The sequence below is a fragment of the Spea bombifrons genome, chromosome 8, assembly GCF_027358695.1.
Source record: "Spea bombifrons isolate aSpeBom1 chromosome 8, aSpeBom1.2.pri, whole genome shotgun sequence".
In the NCBI taxonomy this organism is placed as follows: domain Eukaryota; kingdom Metazoa; phylum Chordata; class Amphibia; order Anura; family Pelobatidae; genus Spea; species Spea bombifrons.
Genome location: NC_071094.1, coordinates 1,863,599 through 1,885,849, shown reverse-complemented (window position 1 = coordinate 1,885,849; position 22,251 = coordinate 1,863,599). Strand labels below are relative to the sequence as shown.

At 42.2% G+C, this 22,251-nt stretch overlaps 1 protein-coding gene across 1 annotated transcript in view; it reads right to left on the bottom strand.

The window, feature by feature from the left end:
• CACNA1B (calcium voltage-gated channel subunit alpha1 B) overlaps positions 1 to 22,251 on the bottom strand; it is a 92,949-nt gene that overhangs the window by 4,111 nt on the left and 66,587 nt on the right. Inside the window, exons 26-45 of the mRNA XM_053472525.1 lie at positions 21,891 to 21,987; positions 21,418 to 21,578; positions 20,848 to 20,985; positions 20,476 to 20,677; positions 19,340 to 19,504; positions 18,654 to 18,764; positions 18,351 to 18,434; positions 12,490 to 12,606; positions 11,665 to 11,730; positions 11,268 to 11,359; positions 10,752 to 10,902; positions 9,707 to 9,834; positions 8,108 to 8,204; positions 4,845 to 4,953; positions 4,149 to 4,256; positions 3,886 to 3,998; positions 3,432 to 3,553; positions 3,236 to 3,349; positions 2,965 to 3,091; positions 2,201 to 2,242 (exon numbers count right to left, since the gene is read on the bottom strand). Coding sequence (XP_053328500.1) covers positions 2,201 to 2,242; positions 2,965 to 3,091; positions 3,236 to 3,349; positions 3,432 to 3,553; positions 3,886 to 3,998; positions 4,149 to 4,256; positions 4,845 to 4,953; positions 8,108 to 8,204; positions 9,707 to 9,834; positions 10,752 to 10,902; positions 11,268 to 11,359; positions 11,665 to 11,730; positions 12,490 to 12,606; positions 18,351 to 18,434; positions 18,654 to 18,764; positions 19,340 to 19,504; positions 20,476 to 20,677; positions 20,848 to 20,985; positions 21,418 to 21,578; positions 21,891 to 21,987 — 2,344 coding nt within the window. The remainder of the gene's footprint in view (positions 1 to 2,200; positions 2,243 to 2,964; positions 3,092 to 3,235; positions 3,350 to 3,431; positions 3,554 to 3,885; positions 3,999 to 4,148; positions 4,257 to 4,844; positions 4,954 to 8,107; positions 8,205 to 9,706; positions 9,835 to 10,751; positions 10,903 to 11,267; positions 11,360 to 11,664; positions 11,731 to 12,489; positions 12,607 to 18,350; positions 18,435 to 18,653; positions 18,765 to 19,339; positions 19,505 to 20,475; positions 20,678 to 20,847; positions 20,986 to 21,417; positions 21,579 to 21,890; positions 21,988 to 22,251) is intronic.

Sequence of the window (22,251 nt, the reverse complement as noted above, 5' to 3'; positions counted from 1 at the left end):
CTTTTCTGGCCCTTTATCACTCCCATCACTCCTTTATCACTCCCATCACTCCTGTGTTCCAATGGCCCTTTATCACTCCCATCACTCCTGTGTTCCAATGGCCCTTTATCACTCCCATCACTCCTTTATCACTCCCATCACTCCTGTGTTCCAATGGCCCTTTATCACTCCCATCACTCCTGTGCTCCAATTGTATTATTTTATTATTTTGTTATTTATTTCTTGATATTTTGTTTATCTTTGACATGTACGGACATACAGTCAGTGTTTGCTTTGGTGGATCTGGATCTGGGGGGTTTTGACAGACAAGGCAATAAAAATGTCTCTGGTGATGACATAATAGAGAGGTATTTTTTGTCTTTAGTCCCTTATATTTGCGTCTCAGCGATTCCTCTGTGATGTCGCTGAGTTTGGATTCCTTACTAATCTAGTGTTTGTTTTTTTCGTTTATTGTGTAAAAGCCATTTTTTGTTCTAAAACAAGTGAATTCCAAAAATAACAGAACGGGTCATAATCGGGAAGGGTGAAAGCGCACAGATCGGGGGAAACCCGTGGTGACGCCCGTTCAATCCTCCGATGCTGGAGGTCGCGGCGGAGGGGAGGAATAATAGCCATCACTCAGCAGACGCTAAGCCGCGTGTATTAAGAGTTTCAATATCGGAATGTCTGCTTTGTCTGAATGATATTCTATGGATTTTTGTCTTGAGTCAACTGGTTTTAACCCTATAAGTGCCAGACGGGTTTAAAGGAACATTCACACTGGAAAATATTAAATTTTAATAGTAATGCCAAACCCATAAATTGAACCGGCAGATCGGCCCCATCCGGCCCTCGTCTAGTCGCCGTTTCTCCTGCTGTAAAGACTCAAACCTTAATCAGTCGTTTGTCTCGTCTTAGATTCAGGAGCCGTATGTCTAACCCATGCATGTTTAATACCCTCACTGTATTACCCTCTACCACTTCTGCTGGGAGGCTGTTCCACTTATCTACCACCCTCTCAGTAAAGTAACTTTCCACCAACTCAAATGCTACGTTTTCCGCTGTCTTTGGAAATAGGGTCGCTGCTCCTCCTGAGAGCCATCCAAGGGACATGTCCCGACTGTATCAGGACTGTTGGCAGTTATGACATTCACAAAAGTAACATGGGCAGGGTTCCTCGCCTGCTTGCTGAATGGTCAAATATGAACCTATCAAAAGGCAGCGCAGTAAAAAAGCTCCATCATTAGCCAATCGCTTTCCTTGTTATTCTCTTGAAAGTCTTTATTCCAATTTATCTCCTGCAATATATGCTTCTATGAAATATATACGTTGAAGTTCTTGTGTTCTTTTAACCTTGATTATTATTATTTTTTTTTTTATTGTAAAATGATAATTTCCGCCGGCTGACATTGATAGGATTGGCATTGTGTGCGGGTTTAATACACTAATGTGAACTGGTGATCCCTGCCAAGTTTAGTCTGGCGTAGAACTTGGTGCTAAAAGAACTTTCTGTCAATGAGAACATTTATAATACGACGGGAATATTTAATATCATGCATTAAAATGTGCGGTTTTCAAAGCACGGCGGGTTTAATACAAATTAAAGTGACAACGGGCCTTTAATGGCGCAGGGTAAGAAAAAAATAGGGTGGATTTGGCAGCGTGTTTAGATTTAAAGGGACAGTAACGCTATTCTTGATAAAACGGCTTCTAAATCCAAAGCAGTGTATAGAATGACTGTGCTGCCGAGGGCTCGGGGTCAGAATTAGGTATGTTAAAGGGGCATTGCAAAAAGCGGAGGGGCAAATGCAGCCCCTCGGTCACCGAATATTCTCATAAATTATTACTACAACTCATTTCATGGCAGAGCTTTTACACAGAGGTCGTATGTGCAGTGGATTCTTGTTTTCTCAACATAAGATCCAAGATAAGATCCAAATGGGTTCTCCAAACAGGACAGAAGAAACCCAAATATCAAATCCGGGGCCCTTGCTAAGCGGTTAACCATCTGGGTATCACCAGGGTGAGCATCACCACCATGCTGGAACGTTCTAGGACATCCTAGAGTTCTAGATTGGGCGTGGAAGGCATCTACCAACCATATGAGTTTGCGGAGAGGACACCTTGATTGGTCAATGATGGACATGAGATAATTTGTATGAAGCAGAGCTGTTGGAAAGCTTAACACGTAAGTCATGTAAGAGTTAAGGAGTCTACATACGGGCAGGTAACCGTTTCCGGGGGATGGAGCGCGGCTCCTCGGCTGATGGAAGACAGACAGGTGAAGCGGTTCGAACGGCATCACGTAGACCAGCGGCAGACAGCATGACGGGAGGGAGAGGACCAGGGAGAGTCGGGAAGGGAGGAAGGAGATTGAAATTAAAATAAAAAGAGGGAAGGAGGAAGAGAAGAGGAGAAAGGAGAAAGAAGACAAAGCAATGATAGCAACGAAGACGAGTAGAAATCAGAACGGAAACGTGGACAGACGTAGCAGATGAAGAATGTGATGAGGATGAAGTTTTAGGAGTGGGGAAGGAGGTGGCACAAGAAAGGGAAAAATACACGTCAGTTAGAAGAAAGATACATATTACATGAAATCAAGCTACACGTGTGTTCCAACACCTGCAACAGTGGAGGCTGCGTTAGCCCGACGCGTTTTAACCTCATTGTGGGAGGACATATCCTTCTATAGGTAATGAGGCTGCTCAGGTGGCTGCTGGTTAGTGCCTGCCCATGTATAAACCCCCAGCTTTAACATACCGCACATACATGCATACGGCTTGGAAAAAAACAACTATTCCTGACAATTTATATAATATTCTCTACTTTCAAAAATAAAAGAAATGTATCTACTCACATGCATCGCCACAAATAGAGCATTGGTCTCCTGTTGTTGGACTACAGGTCTCGCCATCTTCATACATGCTGATGATGGGACTTGCAGTCCAGTAACAACAGGATAAATGCTATGGAGGGTATACTCACATGAGCCTCAGCAGCCAGACGGGGCATTGAGACAGCACGGCCTTGGATCTCCAAACCGGTTGGATGTTCTCCACCGTTCGAGAGGTTCTGGGCAATTTCTTTCATCTCTACAGACTGGAGGCAGGGGTAAGGAAAGGGGGTTCAAGCTCCAGAGTAATCAAATAACATCAATTTGGTGATACAGTAGTTATTTTAAAGATAAGAGAAAGCGGTGAAAACAAGATAAAAGATTGGAGCGAGGCTTGCCTGTTTGCCGTTTGGTAGTGCGTGGATCTCTTCCGAGTGACCTCTCTGGAACGCAGTACTTCTAGGTGTCGAAAACGGGTCTGCAGCCGGTTGATTTCCCCAAGAGCTCGACTCTCGTATCGCAGAGTCTTGATTGGGTCTGGAAGGGAGATAAATTACTTGATACCTGCCAAAGTCCTAATGGAGAGAGAGAAAATGTTTCTGGAGTTCGAGGTACTCACACGACACCCCCATTGTTCAGGGAAGCGGAGCTCTTTTGTCTCAGGAACACCTTGGAATTACCAAAAGGAAGGTTCTGCTCCAACGTTGCTTTCAAGGGCTGGAACAAGGAGACTGTCCCTGTCTGCAACATGTATATATACAAACATATATAAACAAACCAAAATCAGTCTTCTGTTTCCAACCCATTACATTTCTCGTGGTAAAACTACTTTGTGTATTTCTCAATGCGCTTAATGCCACAGATGACCTCTAAGATGTCAACGTGACCTTCCTGTATTCACAGGCTGAACCCCTACTATACAAAAACGGTCTCTTCTCTTCCAAAAATTCCAGATCGATGGATATCACGGTTTAATAACCACATATAAGCATGATGAGAAGCAATGTTAATGTTTTAAGTAAACCCAACAAAAATTAAGCCTTAGGTTAAAGGAAAGACCTTCGATCTCGTACCTGAGAGAGGACCCCTGGTTGCTGGTGAGATTGGTCACGGTTGTTCTTATTCTGCTTGTAGAAGTCAAAGATCATAAGAGCCGCGTAAACCTTTCCGACGGTCATTTCCTCAGCTGTGAAGGAAGACGTTGAGAGGGAACAGAGAATTGTGGCTTAAGAAAAATGGACATGGCTGCCTTTCCCATGAAAACTATGAACTGTACGGTTTAGGTCTGATCCAAAGGAGGGCAAAATAATGGCGGCAGGAATGGGAATGTTCTTACGCTTATGAGGTGGTACTAGTAGATCCAGCGTTTTCTGAGACAGGTTAGGCCACACCGACATGATCTCCTTCCGCAAATCAGCGTCAGATTCATGTTGCTTTATTCCCCCTTCGAAGATTGATAAATTCAACATTACAGGGCGACAGACCACAATTTTTAGGAAAATTTTAGGTTTCGAAGGTGAAACTACTGGTTTACAAGATCTTCCCTAGTTTCGAGAAGAAGAGAGTAGGAGAAGATATAGACCTTCTACACTCTTACTAAAGAACCCTAAGAACGTTTGACTGTCTGTTCTAGCTGATGGTCGTCTCTTCGTCTCCTGGCACGGCCACGCTTTTATCTTACATCAGGAGGGAGCGGTGTCTGCGCAGATCAGCCGTAATAAAGTATTTTTGTTGCTCTGTCCAGTGACCGCAACTTCAGTCCAAGTGCTTATCTGGCAGACGATGCTACCTCTCAGGTCATTTCAGGGAGGCTCGTCGAGGCACCGCAAAGAGCATTAAGGATTTCCATTTTATCCGTCGTCATAGGAATTTATAGCTTCCTCTACCAGTGTCTACAAAACACATGCTGTCGTGGACATAATTGCTACGCACCGAGCCAAACCTTCGCTAAAGTACCATCTCAAAAGAGCAGTCTATGGGGGGTTAACTTTTAGGGAATATGCGATTATATTTATTTAAAAAAAGAACCAACCTGATGCCAATTTAATGTCCAGCGCAGTCCTGATTAAAGCCATCAAGGTAGAGGTGAAGTGGACGGTGAGGTCTGTGTCAGAAATTGGCATGTTCATCCTGACCAAGCGCTGGAAACACAGAGGGAGAGAAGGAGGGAAGGAGATGAAAGGAGACACGACGAGGTTACCCGTAAAACAATCTCCCGTGTATTCCTTCCGATAACATGCAAATAAGGAGCTCCTGTGACCTCGACGTTCGGCCAGGGCAGCGATTCTCAACCATTTTTCTTTTCTTTTAATCTGCGTAAATATATTTTTTGGCATTTTAACATTTTCTGCTCATTAGAGCTTAAAAAGTGTCTGATTTTTTTTTCAAACTGTTACCGAAAAGATATTATTTTTGTAACAAAGTTACATGTTTCAAGTGTTTAGAATGTAATTTATATCTCCGCATGTACCGGGCTTCCTTTAACTTGACAACGTGCCTATTTTAGTGTCTTAAGTCTTTGTAACTTTTCGTGTAGCTGATGCAGGGCTCAGGAAGCGACGGATTTGATAGCCTCCCTAGAAAAATCCCTTCCATGGCACGCAGATCCTAAAATATTAACATACAGACAGCTTTTAATGCTCGATCGATGATTAATAATGTGCTTGTGGCCACGGCTCTAGTTTGTGCTGCTTGAAGCACAGTTATGGATCATGGTGTGTTGGTCCATGTTACAGCGCTACTGAATATGATGGCGCTATATCAAAGAAAGCTAGCAAATAGGAAAAAACGGGGTAGGTGCTTTGACCCTTCTGATGGCTTCTGGATACATATACTCAAACTATCTTTTGTCGATCCATTCGCTACCCCCACGATGAAAAGGTTGAGAAACACGGCCCTCGCTTGACTTCCCTGGTCACAGAGAGGAAAAGTCATGCAATTTTGGAAGAGAAAGAAATCCCTAAATTAAAATAGCAAATTCAATCTAAACTAGAGAAACCAGAGCTAAATTTGAACCAACTGATTTTGGAACGGAACAAGAAAATGTCATTTTAAATTTAAGAGGTTGCAAAAGATTTTGACTATCTTATGGTTTTTTTGTGGGGTTTTTTTTGCACGTCTTTAATGTCATTTTAAAAAAGCAGGACTGCAGAGGAAAGTAGGGCTCGATGTAAACTTCACATCGTCGTCAGCTCTTAATAATGCATGTGCCTCAAAAAAATCTACTTATTAAAGGGACGCTATCATGAAAAAATAATGATCATGTTAAATAATGTTAAATTAAATAATCATGAGATTTGCGTCCGTTTCCACTTAATGCTATGGCTCTGATCTCAACTTCTGGCGTTGCTTCAGGGATTAGTTTAAAAATACTAATAAAAAATATTTTACAATAATTCCTAATTAAAGTTAAATAGAATACTAACAATAGGAAGAGGAAACGGTTACACTGTGCCTTTAAGAAATACTATAGTCAGCGTATAGGCTATGGGCTAAGATATGGCCAATGTTCGAGCCAATATCCTGCGTGCCGTAATGGCTTCTTACTTTGGGGAATAGGAAAGAGAGTGATTTATATAGCGAGAGAGGATATCAATGACTGTAATCTACTCTTGACGGTCAATCAAGAAGGTAGAGAAAGAGACAGAGAGGTTTCATTGCACACGGTAAGTTCATAACATGCTTTTAAGAAAACATGCAACATGACATGCGACAAAGAACATGCCAAACCAGAATGACATGCTATGTAATTGGTCTGCGTATACAGGAGAGCTTGGAGGAGAAGTTCGTCTAAAAGTGGGGACTGGCGCTAGGGAGCCGAGGATTCGCTCGGTAAGATCACCATTAAAGACTGGCATCAGAGTTTTGAGATCTCTCCGGTCACGGCAGTGACATGTTCAGGGGAAAGTAGGATGGTGGGCTCACGCTTTGCAGATCTTACATCGCGCAAGTTCTGCAGAGATGGCTTCACCTGTTTCTGTGCTTGGAACGAAGTGTAAAGAAAGCATGAGGAGAGAAGGTCGGGAGTCACCGGGAGAAGCACACACCACGGTACCGGCACAGGACAGAGACAGGAAAAGGGCTAAGGACCAGTGGAGGTTACTGGTGGTCACAGCTGAGCTACCTTATACGCCACACGTGCAGGGCATTTCTTTCCGAGGCCAAGGGGAGGGGGCATGTGTCTCAACATCTCGTACATGTCAGTGTAACCAATGCGCCCACTGCAGCGACGGAAAGGGGTAGGAAGGCATGGGTGCGGCAGAAAGGATAAGGGGGGGCATATTGGCAGAGACAGGAGGAAACGGCAAATGGACAACCAGTTCAGCCAATGGAAATGGAAGAAGGGGATGAGGACAAGAAGGTTGAGATACGACAATGAAAGACAGGGATTGGAGATACAAGCCAACACAAGGGGGAGGTAAAAAAAAGGAAGATGACCATGGGCAAGGCATGGATATTTACATGAGGTAGCCAGAAAGAATTGGACCATATGGCGGTAGGGGAGACATGAAAGAGACAAGCAGCGGGCGATAGGAGAAACGTAAATTGGGGGGAGAAATAAAACCAACAAAATAATCCGAACAAAAAAGAAGCAGGTAAATGAGGGATGAAGAAGGGAAATGAAAAGGGAAGCAGAGGGAAGCAGACATGGAGGCCAGGCAAAAGGGATTGATTATGGGAAAAAAAACAGACAAAAAAAACATATCTGATTAGCCTGAAATTGTACAGTCCTGTAACCGATCCACAGGTATGTTTTTTGTATTGTTAAGGTGGGTGAAGGTTTCAGGGGTAGGAAGGATGCGACTGGTGCTTGGTTTCTGCGCAGTTGGCCTTAAGCAGAGAGGGTGGCCCATCGGGGTCTGGCATGGAAGAGCACAGGGGGGCATCTCAGTATCCCTCGTGCTTCCCAGAAGGGACACCCGTTTAAACCCTTCAATGCGAGATGCGTTACCCTTCTTGGTACCATTGAAGGGGATAAACAGCATTCTGCTCATCATGCTCAAAAGGAGTCCAGGCAGCTTCACTCTTGGAGAAAACGCAGTACTGTATGCACCATAATTCACAAAAACCACAAAACCTGCAGAACCCCCGCACCCCCCAGATTATTGGTGTCATGGAACGCTCCAGTGAAGCTACCTGAGACCCTCGGGGGTGGGGATATAAAGCATGATGAGATGGAAGAGGGCGGGCCTTACCTACCCATGCAGGCACAGCCCCCCTTCAGATGTTCTCATACCCCCATACTGCCCCAAGCCCCCGTTTGGCATGGATGCAAACTTGCTTTAGGTTGCAAACCTTGTAAGCCACCCTTGACGGGCAGCGTTTTCCCAGCCCAAGAGGAGGGGCAATAACACGCAATAAATTGTACATATCCTTATAGTGAATTCTGTAGCTGGAAAAAGAACAGTACATTGAATCAGGAAAGTCTACGAACCCAGTCTAGACAAGATACTTGGCTTTACTCAGAAGGTGGAAACACATTGTTTGACCCGATTGAAAATGCTAAGATGGTTAAACCCTTGTTTTCTAATAATTCCGTGAAAAATCAACACAACTGTTCCCTCTTCAAAGTAACAAGGCAGTGACGTGATCTCCAAATGAACATATCTAAGCCCTCCGTATCTGGATGGATACCTTCCACCGTTTGACCACATTCTGTCTATCGTCCAGTGGCATTTTCCCTGATGGTCTAACTAGAAGAGGTCATGGATCTATGATATCTGTGCATATGTAAAGGTCCTAAAATCAGTGATAAAACAGTAAATAGTAAAGCACAAAAAAACATTCAACCTAAGTTGTGTCTGGTATAATAACTCTACACGACCTGACATGGCAGGAGAAACCCCTGGAGGTTGGTAGTCATGTCCACCACCATTTTATGGGTGACTTTGGTAAAATTGTGTTTCTGACTCTTAAACTTGACAGAACCCTTCAGGCAAAGGCAACATTCACTGTTAGTTAACTTCACAGATAAGTGGAGCAGATTGTGACAGGGATTATATCTGAACAAATTTGGACCTCAAAGGCATCGTAAAAATCTTCATCTTGGCTAATTCCTTTCCCAAAGTATAACTTGGACACGGAAGATTCACGTATTAGAAAAAAGGCGCTTGGCCTTATTGGACTTCTTAATGCTACCTTACGTATCGATGTTATCGCTCATAGAGATGGGATTTCAAATATTTTAAAGATTCTACTGAAATCAAACAGTTTTTCTTCTCATAAACCGGATCTACTTCTCACCATGGGGGGTGTAAATGCAATTTCATATGTTGTTATATTTCAACCCTTTGACTGCCAAATTGATACACTGAATCCCCCCCCCCCGGTGACCCTGGAGGCAATTTGCAAGAGAAATAACATTTCAAAGGAACAAATATCCAGTTAATCCAGCAGAACATTGAAACCAAGATCCTCCGAGTCCTGCTGCATTGAACGCCCTGTAGGATTTTACCTATGTCTCCACTGGAATACAATCGATGGTTATATGACAATGGGGTTCAATTCAGTATCAATTAAAGGCAAATTGTCAATTAAAACAAACATTACAATAACTCCTACGCCATAAAGCACTGTCTATAGGAGAGGTGGGTCTCAGGCATGTCTCCAGCTGTTCTGAACTAGCCAGAGAGCTACAGGTTGGCTATACCTGGTCTATATGTTGTGTTATAAACACATCTCCATTTTCCCACATTACCCAGATTTGGAATATATTATCCTACTGGCCACCGCTGGAGATTGTCCAACAGAAGCCACCTCTGTCGGATCATGCGCAAGGCAACCCAGACACCTGCCTAGGGTCCAATTGTTCCCCAATTAAGAAGAAATAGTCCCAGCTATTAAACATACATTAGCAGACAGAAGACACTTATCAATAGCAAGCGAATTACGTACCAAGCAGCTGGATCATATTCAGCCCAAACTCGGATAAACTCATCTAAGTGATGAGGTCCCAGTATGGAAGAGTCTCGTGTTAGGTACTCAAAATTATCCATAATGACAGCCACAAAGAGATTCAGCATCTACAAGTAAAGACAGATGGAAGACATGAAGATCAATCTACTTCACATCTACTACTACTTACATCTAACTTCGGAGTTGGTAAAAAGACAAGGAACTAAGAATCTCGTCTTTCCATTTCCATGTTGGTGAATACTCGGTACCCTATGTGGCAGCGCATGCACACATATGTGTCTGTATGGAGGACGTGTGAATCTGGAAACAGGGGCAGAGCCTTTGGGGATTTTATGTTTCTAACAGAGCTTTAGAGTACCAGAAAGATCCAGATCCACAGATATAGTACATGGCATGAGATGATAAATATACAGACAAAAAATATTAACATTTACTGATAATGACTTGAGTAGGGACCAATTATTTTCACCCTGTGTCTCTGGGGTTTTTGTGGGTATTTGGGACAAATGCTACTGTTATGGACCCCGGCTACTATGCCGTGCCATGTCTAAAGCCGTTATCCCTTCCCCGATACCTAATTTTTCCTTGGCGCAGCATGGGGACTGATTTATTTTTTTCAGATCATCAGCCCTTTGAAAGGGGACGGTTACTGGCTTCATGTTACTCCACCACCACTGGTTCATTAATTGTAAAAAGTAATTTAATTTATCATGTATTGCAGAGTATTTAGTAACATTAGGCATTAGAAAATATACCTGCAAACATTTATATATGAATTAATATTTGAAGACACTGATAGCTTTGGTTCTGCTGGGGGGGGGGATTAATTGAATGTTGCACCTCACTCTCTAGAGCTAGAGAGTGCATGGAAGACAAATCAGGACGTGTAAGGTGCCACGGAAAATGGACTCCCTCAGCAAATTATATTATAAGAAGCATTAAAAAAATGGCTTTTTCAGAATGTTTGGGTGTCCAGGATATGCCAGTTGTGTTTTTGGGACACCAGATATATTTGCAAACTCACCAGGAAAGAGCACAAGAAAATGAAGGAGACAAAGTAGAAATAAGCGAAATCGCTGCCGCATTCATTTTTCATGTTGCCTGATCGGGGGTCACAGGGACGGTTACTAAGGCAGGAAAGCATAATCTCATGCCAACCCTCTCCAGTGGCGCTCCTGAACAAAGAACGACATGTAGTTATATATCAAGACTGAGACATGGCATGTAAAAGTTCAAAATGGCTTCTCAAATTGTCTCGTTAGAAAGAGGATAAAGTACGTCTGGGATGGTGTGGCCTCTCGTAACTCAGGATTACTCCAGAGCAGGATTTACATTCCTCATGTCTCTAGATCTAAAGACTACTGCCACCAAGAACAGGCCCTAAAATGGGGGTTGTTAAATATGGATTTAGAACAAAATAGGAAACAAAATGACTGAGAAATCCGGCAAATTGCTTTGTGAGCCATTACTACAGATACATTGCAACTCTGCGGTTCCTGTGTTCCAATGCCCATCGCTCAAGAAGGACAAGAAGCCATACCTGAAGAGGAGCATGAGGGCCTGCAAGAAGGTCCGGAAATTGTTGTGGCGGTTAATGGCGCTGTCATCTGCTAACCCAATGTTACCAAACACCTGTGAAAAGAAAAAGAGGACATTGGGGCCAAGTGGGGTAAACCCAAGACGGTGCACTTTCCCCATAATGCATAAATAGTTATATCTTGCCCAGTTTGGCAAAAACTGCCTTGTTCTCTAGTGGGCGGAGACATTCTCAACCAAAATGGATGCCTACATGCAAAGTGTTTTATATTTTTGTGTTATGCATTTTTTTATAGACTTTATAAAAGACTTTACTTTACCTTGCTATAAAATCTTACTAAACACCTTTTTGTGCTCAATTAACTAAAAGAAAGCATGCTACAATATTTTTTCTCTCTTACCTGCATGCCGATGATGGCGTAAATAAAGAACAGCATGGCTATAAGAAGGCAGACGTATGGCAGGGCCTGCAGCCAGAAAAAATAATATATTCAGTTAGACCCTGTCTGCATCGAACACATGTTTGTTTCAGACAGCCACCCACCAATCATCCATAATCCCATTTTTCACGGCAAGATACCAGCTGAGCGCCTCACTAGATGGCAGAGGTCAGATGTATACAGAAAACATAACTGTTAGTTGTCAATTTCCTGGAATTTCCATCCCGGGAATGCAGAAAAGGCACGCATCACCCGCATTCATTTTTTAAGTACATGTGCGGTGTATATAGGGAGGAAGCTGGAAGATCGTTACTCGAGCATTCATTTTTTTCAGGGCAATATGGACTTCTAATTTATGATGGCTACACGTGTGCTGACGTTATATATTTCTTCCATAACTTCTAACCAGTTTCAAAACTTGTGTTGTGCTTGGCTTAGTGAGAGGTCTTCTGGTGACCTGAAAGTCTAGCGAGGGTTGGCCTTAAAGACTAATGGCACTCAACTGTTGGCCAAGTCATCAGTAAGACCTTTGACGGTCTTTAGATGGACAAATAGAGTTTGCGTCTTTGGAGCATGTAGACCACGGACAGAAAGTAAAGAGAATGCATTTAACTGTTCTGTATACGCTTTACATTTTCACCAGGTCCATTTTGTTTATTTCTTGGCCAGTGGGATGATAAGCTTTCTACAGTCTCCTTCGAAGACAGGACTTTGCTTTTCCTAAAGGAACTTAAGGGTCCATTTCCTAATTTAAACCGAGTCTTACATTAAGCGAGCTTGGCTAACCTTAAAAGATTGCACAAAGGTCCAGAGCAAGATGCGGATGGTGTAGCCCTGTCTCAGGAGTTTGATCAATCTGGCGGCTCGAAAGAGTCTCAGGAAGCTCAAGTTGATGAAATTTTCCTGTGGCAAATAAAAAAAACAATTAAATTACTAAGCGAAGAGTCTCTAACCTCCATTACGCGTTTCCCTCCTTCCCGCGTTCCTCCTTGCAAAATAAACCAAGCTCAACCCATTCCATTCCCAAGCACGAAACTTGCAGTTGCTGCCATTTCAAAAACTGAAAGGGGTTAGTATAGACCGATCACATGCACAACCCGCTAACCCGAACCCCGCTGATGGCTAACGGTTTCCACCTAACTACCAACAAGAAACTTTGAGGAACAGAGCTTGAGGTTTTTGTCCTTGATCTAAAAAAATAGGAGAAAAAAAAAGTATTGTTTTTTGAGGACGGGTGTTTGGCCCTAAAGAACAAGGAACTGTCGCTAATGTTGATAGGTTGGTGATAAACTTTTATAAATATGTTCAGTAGGGTTCAAGATGTTCCATCAAGTTCATCATTTGGAGGCATGGGAAAGCTATGTAGAAGTCCATCAGTCCTGGTCTTATGCTTGTTGTACGTGCTTCATAGCATAGAAGATCCATAAAGGCATGCATTTAATCCGTCGGTGAATCCAATTCACCTCCCTTCCCCCGTTCTCTTGACATCTCCCAAATGATCTTTCGGAGGCACAAGCAGAATAGACAAACAGGCATAAACGCCCCACCAAATGGTCCAAGAGCAATGGAGGACTATGGATGAAAGTTCCGAGCATATCATATGCAACAGACTAGAACAGAGCATTAGAATTAGAAAGAGGGGCAATGAATAATGGAGGATTATTAGTGATTTAGTGATACGGGGGGAGCTTTATTAATGAGAACTCCAGGATGAGAGAGATGAAATTGTTCTCTTCGGCTCCAGACTTAATTAAATATAATCTCAGCTTATAAAATATTCAGCACTGCTATTAAGCACGTATTTTTTTTTCCACTGGAATGTCTTCCCGAACCAAGAAGAACTATGTGAAAAAAAGGGCTTTGTGGATTGATGGGAAAGGAACTGTCTCTCTCTTCAATCCTCAAAGGACCCTTTTTACATAGAAAATGGGGATGGAGAATAAAGAAATTTGGGAAATAACCTCAAAAGCAATAATTTTATTTGTATAGTGTTGCCAAGTAGAGAATGCTAACTGTTGGGTGGCTTTAAAAGGAATTTTTAAGAGAAAATATTTGAATCCAGCTGGTCTATGATGAGACTTCTTGGCTTTGACCTCACCAGAAATGACGTGGCCCTTTACATTGTGATATGGACTCATTTAGGACCGCATGCTGGCCAAGTGTTTTAATCTGGCCAGAGATGCGAAGGTTGGACTATCTACTTCTTAACTCGAAAATAAGTCAACTTCGGAATAATAGTTTTCAAATATTTGTTTTTTTTGATGATAGAGCAAACTTAAGTTACTTAAGTTTCACGTTTTATAAGTCAACATTCCAAGTTTTTTCCGAGCGTGGTTTTAAATCTGAAAAGCGGAATAAATTATTAGGTTAATCGCAGAGACGAGTCTTTCTAGTGCTGAACTCCTTAGAGAATATATATATATATTTTTTTAACTGCATTGGTTGAAATGACCGGGTCAAAAATCAACGTAGGGCATTTTGCTCATCTTCATGGCCAAAGAAGCTTCGTTCCACGTGGTCTGCTTGCGTTCCCTTTTTAAGTTTTTCCTGCCCTTGCTTTTGCCCTAATTGCCCCCATTCTCGATGCTTCATGCAGCTGGATGAGGTTGCATGCTGAGGAACAGAAGCCACTGGCCGAGACGTTTCAGATTTTAAAGACACCGACGTTCTACACGTTTTTATTATTTATTGTCACTTCAGGGGCCACGTGCTGCGGAACATGTGGCAAAAGGGTTAATTGACGACTATTGAAGCAAAATAACAGTGAGGTCTGTTCCTCAACCCCTTGCGTGAAACAAACATTCGGGATTGGCACGGTTCGCGGGGAAGGTGTGTACTGAGCGAGCCTTTAAATACCTAAATTTAAAAAAAAAATGTAAAAAAAGTTCCCATGGACAATTTCCGTAAAATGACATCAGTCTTCCAGCAGCAAAACGGTTAATAAAACCAGCCCAACGTGCGCGCCTAGATAGTCGAGGACAGGAGGGCCCTGGTGTGTTTGTGAGGAAAGTGGAGGGAGATTTCTTTCTAAGATTCTGTAGATTCTTTACTCCCCCCCTCCATTGTTTATAGTGATGTCAGAGGTGCGACTTTGAATCGTCCCCCGTCGGCCCCCTCTAGTCGCGTGTTTCTTCTGCTCCCTCTCCCCACCCACTCCCACTCCCACTCCAACAATGGCGTGTGTTCCGCAATGTCAGCGGGACCTGCTACCCTCATTCCTCAAGGGGTGGGGGGGTTGTTGGGGTAGTTGGATATGGTGTAGGGGGCCCTGAGACCCCATACTGTTCTAAAATGACTTAATTCTGTCCCACTGCTGCCGCACCCCGTGCTGGCTGCGAGTAATGTGAGTTGCCGTCAGACCCCAGCAGAGAGGAGCTGCTGTACAGCAGGTACAGATATAACCGGATGAATCCAGTCAGAGCGGCTCCTCCCAGCGGCCATCTGCCTGGAGGCAGGAAAAGTGGGAGGGCTTAAGGTAACAGAGTGTGCGCTCTGATTGGCTGCTCAGCCTCCTTCTTGCTTAACTTCCCTCCATTACCTTTCCCTCCATTTTGTGTCCAGTCATTGGCTGCTGAGGAGAGGCCGGCGGCCCCCAGACTGCAAATAAGTGTCCCGAAGTGCAATGGCTGACAGCAGCTCTAGGTCAGTTCAGAGGACCTCACTGTAAGTGCCTATTTTTTCCACCCCGGTGCTGCATGTTATACATAATAATAATGTTATTCCTCACATTATATTTTTTGGCCAAGTGCTAATGTGAATGAAACAGTCCTGTCTGATGTCACAACGTAGCGCCTGTTTTACACTGATTGCCTCAGATGGGGTGGGACGTAATATCCGCAATAAACTGATTTTTGTTTTGTTTTATATTAATTATGTTTTATTACTTTAGCTTTAAAGTGTTTAACCTTTTGTTGGGTTTTTTTGCTGTTGAAAGATTGATAGATAGAACCAGCAGCTAATTCTTTAAGTGCTGGAAAGGTAGAACTAATTGGGAAACTTAACCCCAACCGCCACCACCACCCTCCCCCGGGCCATTCAACCACCCCCCAAGGGGCCCTTAAACCCCCACCTTCCCTTAGTGTCCAGTAAATCACCTTCCCCATCAAACTTTATCAAGAAATTAAAAAAAAAACAAACAAGCAAAGGAAAAAAGTTTAAATATTTCAAGAAATTATTGCGGAACCAACCGTGTTCTAGATGTGATGTTGCCATGGGTGAAATTTGGTGGTACACAGTACACGGGTTTTGCAGGTGAATACAACATACAGAAAAAGAGGGTTTTGGGGTTTTTGGATTTTTTTTCCCCCCGCATTGTATGTTGATTGGATAGCATGGATCAGCAGGCCGTGAAATATATAAAAACAAAAGGAATATGAAAAGAAAACCACAAAGACCAGATAAACACAGACACACACAGAAATATGATTTTTTTTTTTAATTAACCTTAAAATAGACCTGCAAATTGTTATTATCATTATTCATCACTCTTAAAAATAAATAAAATTCCCCCAAAAATCTGAGTTTTAAAAGGTGGAGATTTTCTTCGCCTCCATTCTCTCTTTTTGATGTTTATAACCAAAATCTTTTCAGAAAAATAATGTGAAAACGACGTTTCAAAAAGAGGTTGTGTTGCTCTCATACGGGGATTTGTTTTTAATTTAAAGGGACCTCTTTTGGCATGTTATTTTGGGGGATGTTATCGGTCCCTTGTTTAGAAAGCCATGTTACAATGACACGTGGCTTCTTTAGAATTTGTGTTATCTCCTCTGTCTTCTGAAAAAAACCCATAAAAGCCTACTTTCTATAAAAAAGACAAAACATGTTAAGGTCCTATTGCGTAAAGTTATCCCTGAACCTTAAGGGGTTAATACTCAATGTATTTTGGGGTATTTAAGACTCCCATGAGCTCAGTTGGCTCAGTCTGGACTTTGCTTTATCTCAAAATTGCAAAACACAATTGGTTTGGTTACCAACTCCAGTTACCAATTAGATCATCGGTTACCAATTGGCTCGTTTAGAAGAACGAATGGTCAGTGAGGATTAAAAACAAAATGTGAATGGTTCTACATGTGTCCACATTGGAAAATGATATCGCTCCATGATTTCAATTGTCAAAAAATCCAGCTCAGTGGGCTTCGGTCTTGACCTTTGTTGGGGTTCCAAGATATAACCCCCCTCCCCATGAATACCATTACAAAGGTTTATTAAATGGGGGGGTTTGCAGGGAAATTTTCCCTAAAAAGTTCCAGGTTTAAAAATACATTTGGTTACCCGTTCTAATTTTAAAACCCCATGGAAAGTTCTGGATAGTTTTAGGCTGGTCAGAGTCCATCATTCCCAGAGCTGGATATTTTGAGGTTTCCATGAGCTGATACAGATTCCTGGAGTACATGGTACTTTTCATGAAAATGTATGGTGGGAGCACCTTTTCATTTGCATAGATTTCCACAATGCAAATTACAAGCTAATTAGTATAATACAGAAAAAAAGCAACATTAGTATGGATATCGGTTATAGTCATTTCCAGTATTTTCGATTTTACAAGACTTACCATGACTAAAGAAGGTCATTCTCTAATATCAGTTTTTTACCCTAAATCATGACCTTCTAAGGCTAGCGGATGAGAACCCAAAACAGTGGGTCTTTTCACAGTTTCAGAGCTGGGCTGGTCACCTTTGGTGGGAACTATCCTCTATGAGTCTTCAGCGGTGAGCTGAGAGCGGAAGCGGGGCTCGAGGTACTTTGGGGGTCCCTGTCTAGTTCCTTAGCAGAATACATGCCTTGTGGCTGCAACATTTACAGAACTTTCTGCTATCATCCATATTCATTTTGATAATTAGCGCTTTTGTTGAACATTTCCATCAGAAACCCATCATCATTCCCTTGCTCGGGAATTGTTGACGTTTTAGACCTACGCACCTGAGAATTTAAGCTTTAAATCCTACTTAAGCTTTAAGATCCAAACACGCAAGTTTCTTCCACGTTATATGCTTTTTTCCCCTTCATTTTTTACTACTTTCACATGAGTTTTTCCAAGTCTACGTCATGTGATAGAGGCACGAAAAATGGTCACGATCTCAAAAGATTTTAACTGACATGTTTTAAAAGCCTGAAATAGTGAAACACATTTCCCACCTTTTCCTGTACAATGAGATTCTAAGACACAAGGAAATCTCTACTAAAGTGGTGCCAAATATAAAACATTTTAATACATCAACACCTTTTAATCCTCCCTTAGATCTCCCAGTAGAACAACCCCCCTGATCCCATGTATTTCGTCCTCCAAGGGGAGACTCCGGGTCTTGGTGTTGCGGCACATCTCACTCCCCGCCCATATCCCCTACACAATCAGTTTATTCCTGCGCTACATCAGTGGGACCGCCCACTTCAATCAGTGGGACCGCTCCCCCGCATCACTCAAGGGGAGTCCTCCAGGTAGCCACAACCACAAAGTTCCCAGGTATGGTGGTGCGCTCTTGAAGGACATGTTTCTTTCCCAGTACAAGGCATTGTAAAGTTTGAAGAAAAGGCAGTTTCTACACCTAAAAAAGAAAGGGTTTTCTAACAGCCATTGCATCGAGTGATACCCTAATCACAAAAGAATGCCTGAGAACCATTAACCTGCAAATAGGTGAAATGATACTTACCGCAATCTCTGTTACTAAAATATCAGTTATACTTCCCAAAACAGTGACAAAGTCAAAGACATTCCAGGCATCTCTGAAATAATTCTGCGGAAGATAAGGAGATCATGTCAGATCGATATTTATTATATGTGGAAGATGACTCTGCCTCTGCATGCTTGGGATCTATATACCGTATATAGGTAGTTTGTTTGCCAGTTACCAAAACCATTAAAAAATAGCAAATATACGACCGTCAGACTACTGCAGCGTGCCTGTCTATGGACCTGAAACCAGTTTAGGAGTTGCGGGCCTCGAGCTGCTTACCAAGACACCAAACGCGATGATTTTCAGGATACATTCCAAGGAGAACATGGAGGTGAAGATAATATTTAAACATTTCAGCATATCTTCATATGTCGGCGAGGCACCGTAAAACTGAAACACGCACAAGAGAACAATTATTGGGGTGAAATTTAACAAACTGCAGATGGATGAAGAATATTTACCAAACTGCAGATGAACAACAGAACTCTAAGTTCTGTTGAATACGTCTTAATTATACATTCCGAGGCAGGTAACAGAAGTCCTGTTGAGTTGATCCAAGTCCCCAATGACTTCAACTAGAACTTGTTTTCATATAAACACAGTTGGAATGCCAGAGTTACGATGACCTGGGTTTACCTGAACCTTGCATGCCCCATAGTTTCAACTCCACAGGGTCTGAGCTGCCAAGCAAACTTAAACCGCTGGATACACGGTAGTTCAGCATGGTTAGTAAGACAAGAATAGTTTGATTTTCATTAGACCTCTACCTAAATTGAAGAATTATCGAAGAACCTCGTAACTTTTCCTATTACAGTCTGATAATCAGCGTTATAAAAAAACTGCACTCCGAGGGCTTTAAAAATTCTCAGCTTTGACATTTATTGACTCAATGTGTAACCATTCTCGTTTGTTTAGGAATTAATAACTATTTAATACAAAAGCAGAATAAAGAGTTCTCATCTTACCTTCATCATAAGCACAATTGTATTCAGAGCGATCATCACCATAATGAAATACTCAAATGGCGGAGAGACCACAAATTTCCACATCTTGTATTGGAAGGATTGTCGGTTCTGCGGCATGTATCGTGTCAGCGGCTTGGCGCTAATGACAAAGTCAATGCAGGCTCTCTGGAAATGCAAGATGGTTGGACATAGAAAGCTTTAAATAGATTATGGACCATGACGGTAGCCGGTACAGTGCTCTGCAAGACTATCCATTGCTGTGTCCCCCAGAGCTCAGGGGTCATTTGGCATGTGCCAATCCTCCGCTGGGGCAAATGGACAGATTCTAGAGTTGAAAAGCTATGTGCTAAATATTATCAATAAAGCCCGAGAGCCCTCATGGACTGGCGTCTCACAACCCTTGTTTTAGGGTTAATATTTTTGTTCCAAGGTACCCACATTCACAGGATTCAAGTTTCAAATTTGTAGCAAGCGATTACCAAGTGCAAGGTGACCCAAACAGAAGAAAAAAAAGAATATCAGTGGCGGTTAATGGCTGAATTCGCCCAGCATATTCGGTCTTAATGCTGATTATCCTCTTAACGCAAGGAGAAGAAGAAAAAAGTTTGTAAAGCAAGCCAAGAAAGACAAATTCAAAGGATGGTTAATAGGGGTCACCAGCCTAAATTATGCGTAAAATGCTCACTCTGTATGCGGCTGTGAGACTTTAATTTCCTATTCACTGCATGTGACAGCACCAAGCCAGATATATTATTTTGGAATGCAGAGAAGCTGGTATGATTGTAATTAGATATAAGTCAATGACTGGCCCATCGTTCACATTCTTGTGACCTTTGGGAACAAGGGGTAGACATCCCAGTTCTATTAGATCATGAATGATGGTGGTTGTAATTCACACATCATCTTGAGCATCGGAACACTTACTTTTTAGGTTTTGCAAAAAATGGCTAGATGAAGAAATTGTGATGGATGCTTTCATGTATAATGCCAAGGATATGACGCAGAATTAAGACGTTAAGTGGGAAGATGGGACGGACCATCTGCTAATTATCTGCCAATCATACATTTAAGGTCACAGGTTATTGTGATAGTTTGGTGTAGGTATCATGGGAGCTGTTGTAGTATGTTGACCTCACCTCATTCTTTTCCAAGCTACACTCCGACATGACCTTGTCCCCCTGTTCTTGGAAAGTGATGATAATAAGAGCCACGAAGATGTTGACAAAGAAGAAGGGGAACACTACAAAGTAGACCACATAGAAGATAGACATCTCCATTCGGAAGCCGGGAGTTGGGCCCTGATCCTCGTAAGTCGCGTCTACGGAATGTTTGAGTACGCTGAAATATAGAACGCCAGCTTGCAATCACAACCGTGCAAATAATAAGATTGATTTACCATAGATAGTTTACCCCCTTCCGTCATGAGCTAATGTTACTAAAATCTCCCACTACAATAGGACTATATCAGCAGATGGAAGTGTGCGGACCATGCCTATAAGGACACATACTTGGGCCAACCTTCTCCCGTGGACACAGTGAATAAAGTCAGCAAGGCCCACAAAACATTGTCGTAGTGAAATTCATACTTCTTCCATTCTCTGGCCTGTGCACGGACATCATCATTTTCATAATTCAAGTATTCACCCCTGCCCAAAGTAACAAAATATTAGGGACAGGGAGCATCCGACATTTGGAGCAAAAATAATGACGCGATGCTAGGAAATATCTTGTTTCTGGAAAATGCACGGATTAGCTGTCCAGCAGAAGGATTAGTTGCAAACATAACAAGATACTCAACTAATACTTTATATCTTAACATTTTCTCATTCAACATACTTAATAATAATTTAGATATTTAAGGACGTGTTTTAAAGTACATCAGCAATGCAGAAATAAGGTCAAATTTAAAGCACATGCTGTCCTAGCCACATTTTTGTGATCTTTTTTAATACTTAATGAACCATTTTGTTAAGATCTACCACTAAGATGTAAAATCAGTGAAACATCTTGTGCAGGAAGAGGGACAGTGATCATTCTGCCACCCGTCTATGCACGATTTTCCACTTTCTGTTACCTACTTGCAATCTTTCTCCAGATCTTTCGACTCATCTGTGCAGTAGAAGAATTTGCCCTTGAACAGCTGGACGGCCACCACAGCGAAGATAAACATGAACAGCATGTAAACTATCAGGATGTTCAAGACGTTTTTGAGAGAGTTTACTACGCAGTCAAACACCGCCTGGTAGACAGAAGACAAGGGAACGGGAGTCAGGCATGTCATGCTGGGTTATCAACTCCTAGGTTGAATATGACCTTAAAGCCAACTAAAGGTCAATCCTGTGGCTGTTGTGGAAGGTCTCGGCAGCTGTGAAACATATTTTTACAAAGTTGGATCTGGACAGGTTCCAGAACAACTGAGGCTGCACGTTGTTTTGTGACTAAGAAGAAACACTGAAGGTTCATAAAGATTATCAAATATCAGAGGCGAAAAGACGGAAGTAACCAAGAAGAAGAAAGAAGAAACCAAATGATACATGAATAGCCAGCCAACCTTCAACTTAGGAAGCCGTTTGATGGTTTTCAAAGGTCTTAGGACACGGAGGACTCGAAGGGACTTGATGGTGTTCAAATCTTTTCCTTTATTTCCTCTAAAAAAAAAATACACAAAGGAACAGAGGGTCACCACAACGGACACTGGCCAGATTATCCCAAAATGTCCAATGCCCATTGCCTTATTTTACGAAAACCAACTATGCTTTATTGCCAAGTTTCTCTAAATGTTTCTCTGTCCCAAATATTTGCTTATAAAACAGAGAAACTGTTGAAGGTGGCCGAGGATTCGTTCCTTTCTGTAGATACTATAACTGATATTGTAACTTTAGCATTGTTCCACGTCAGGCAAACACATCCTG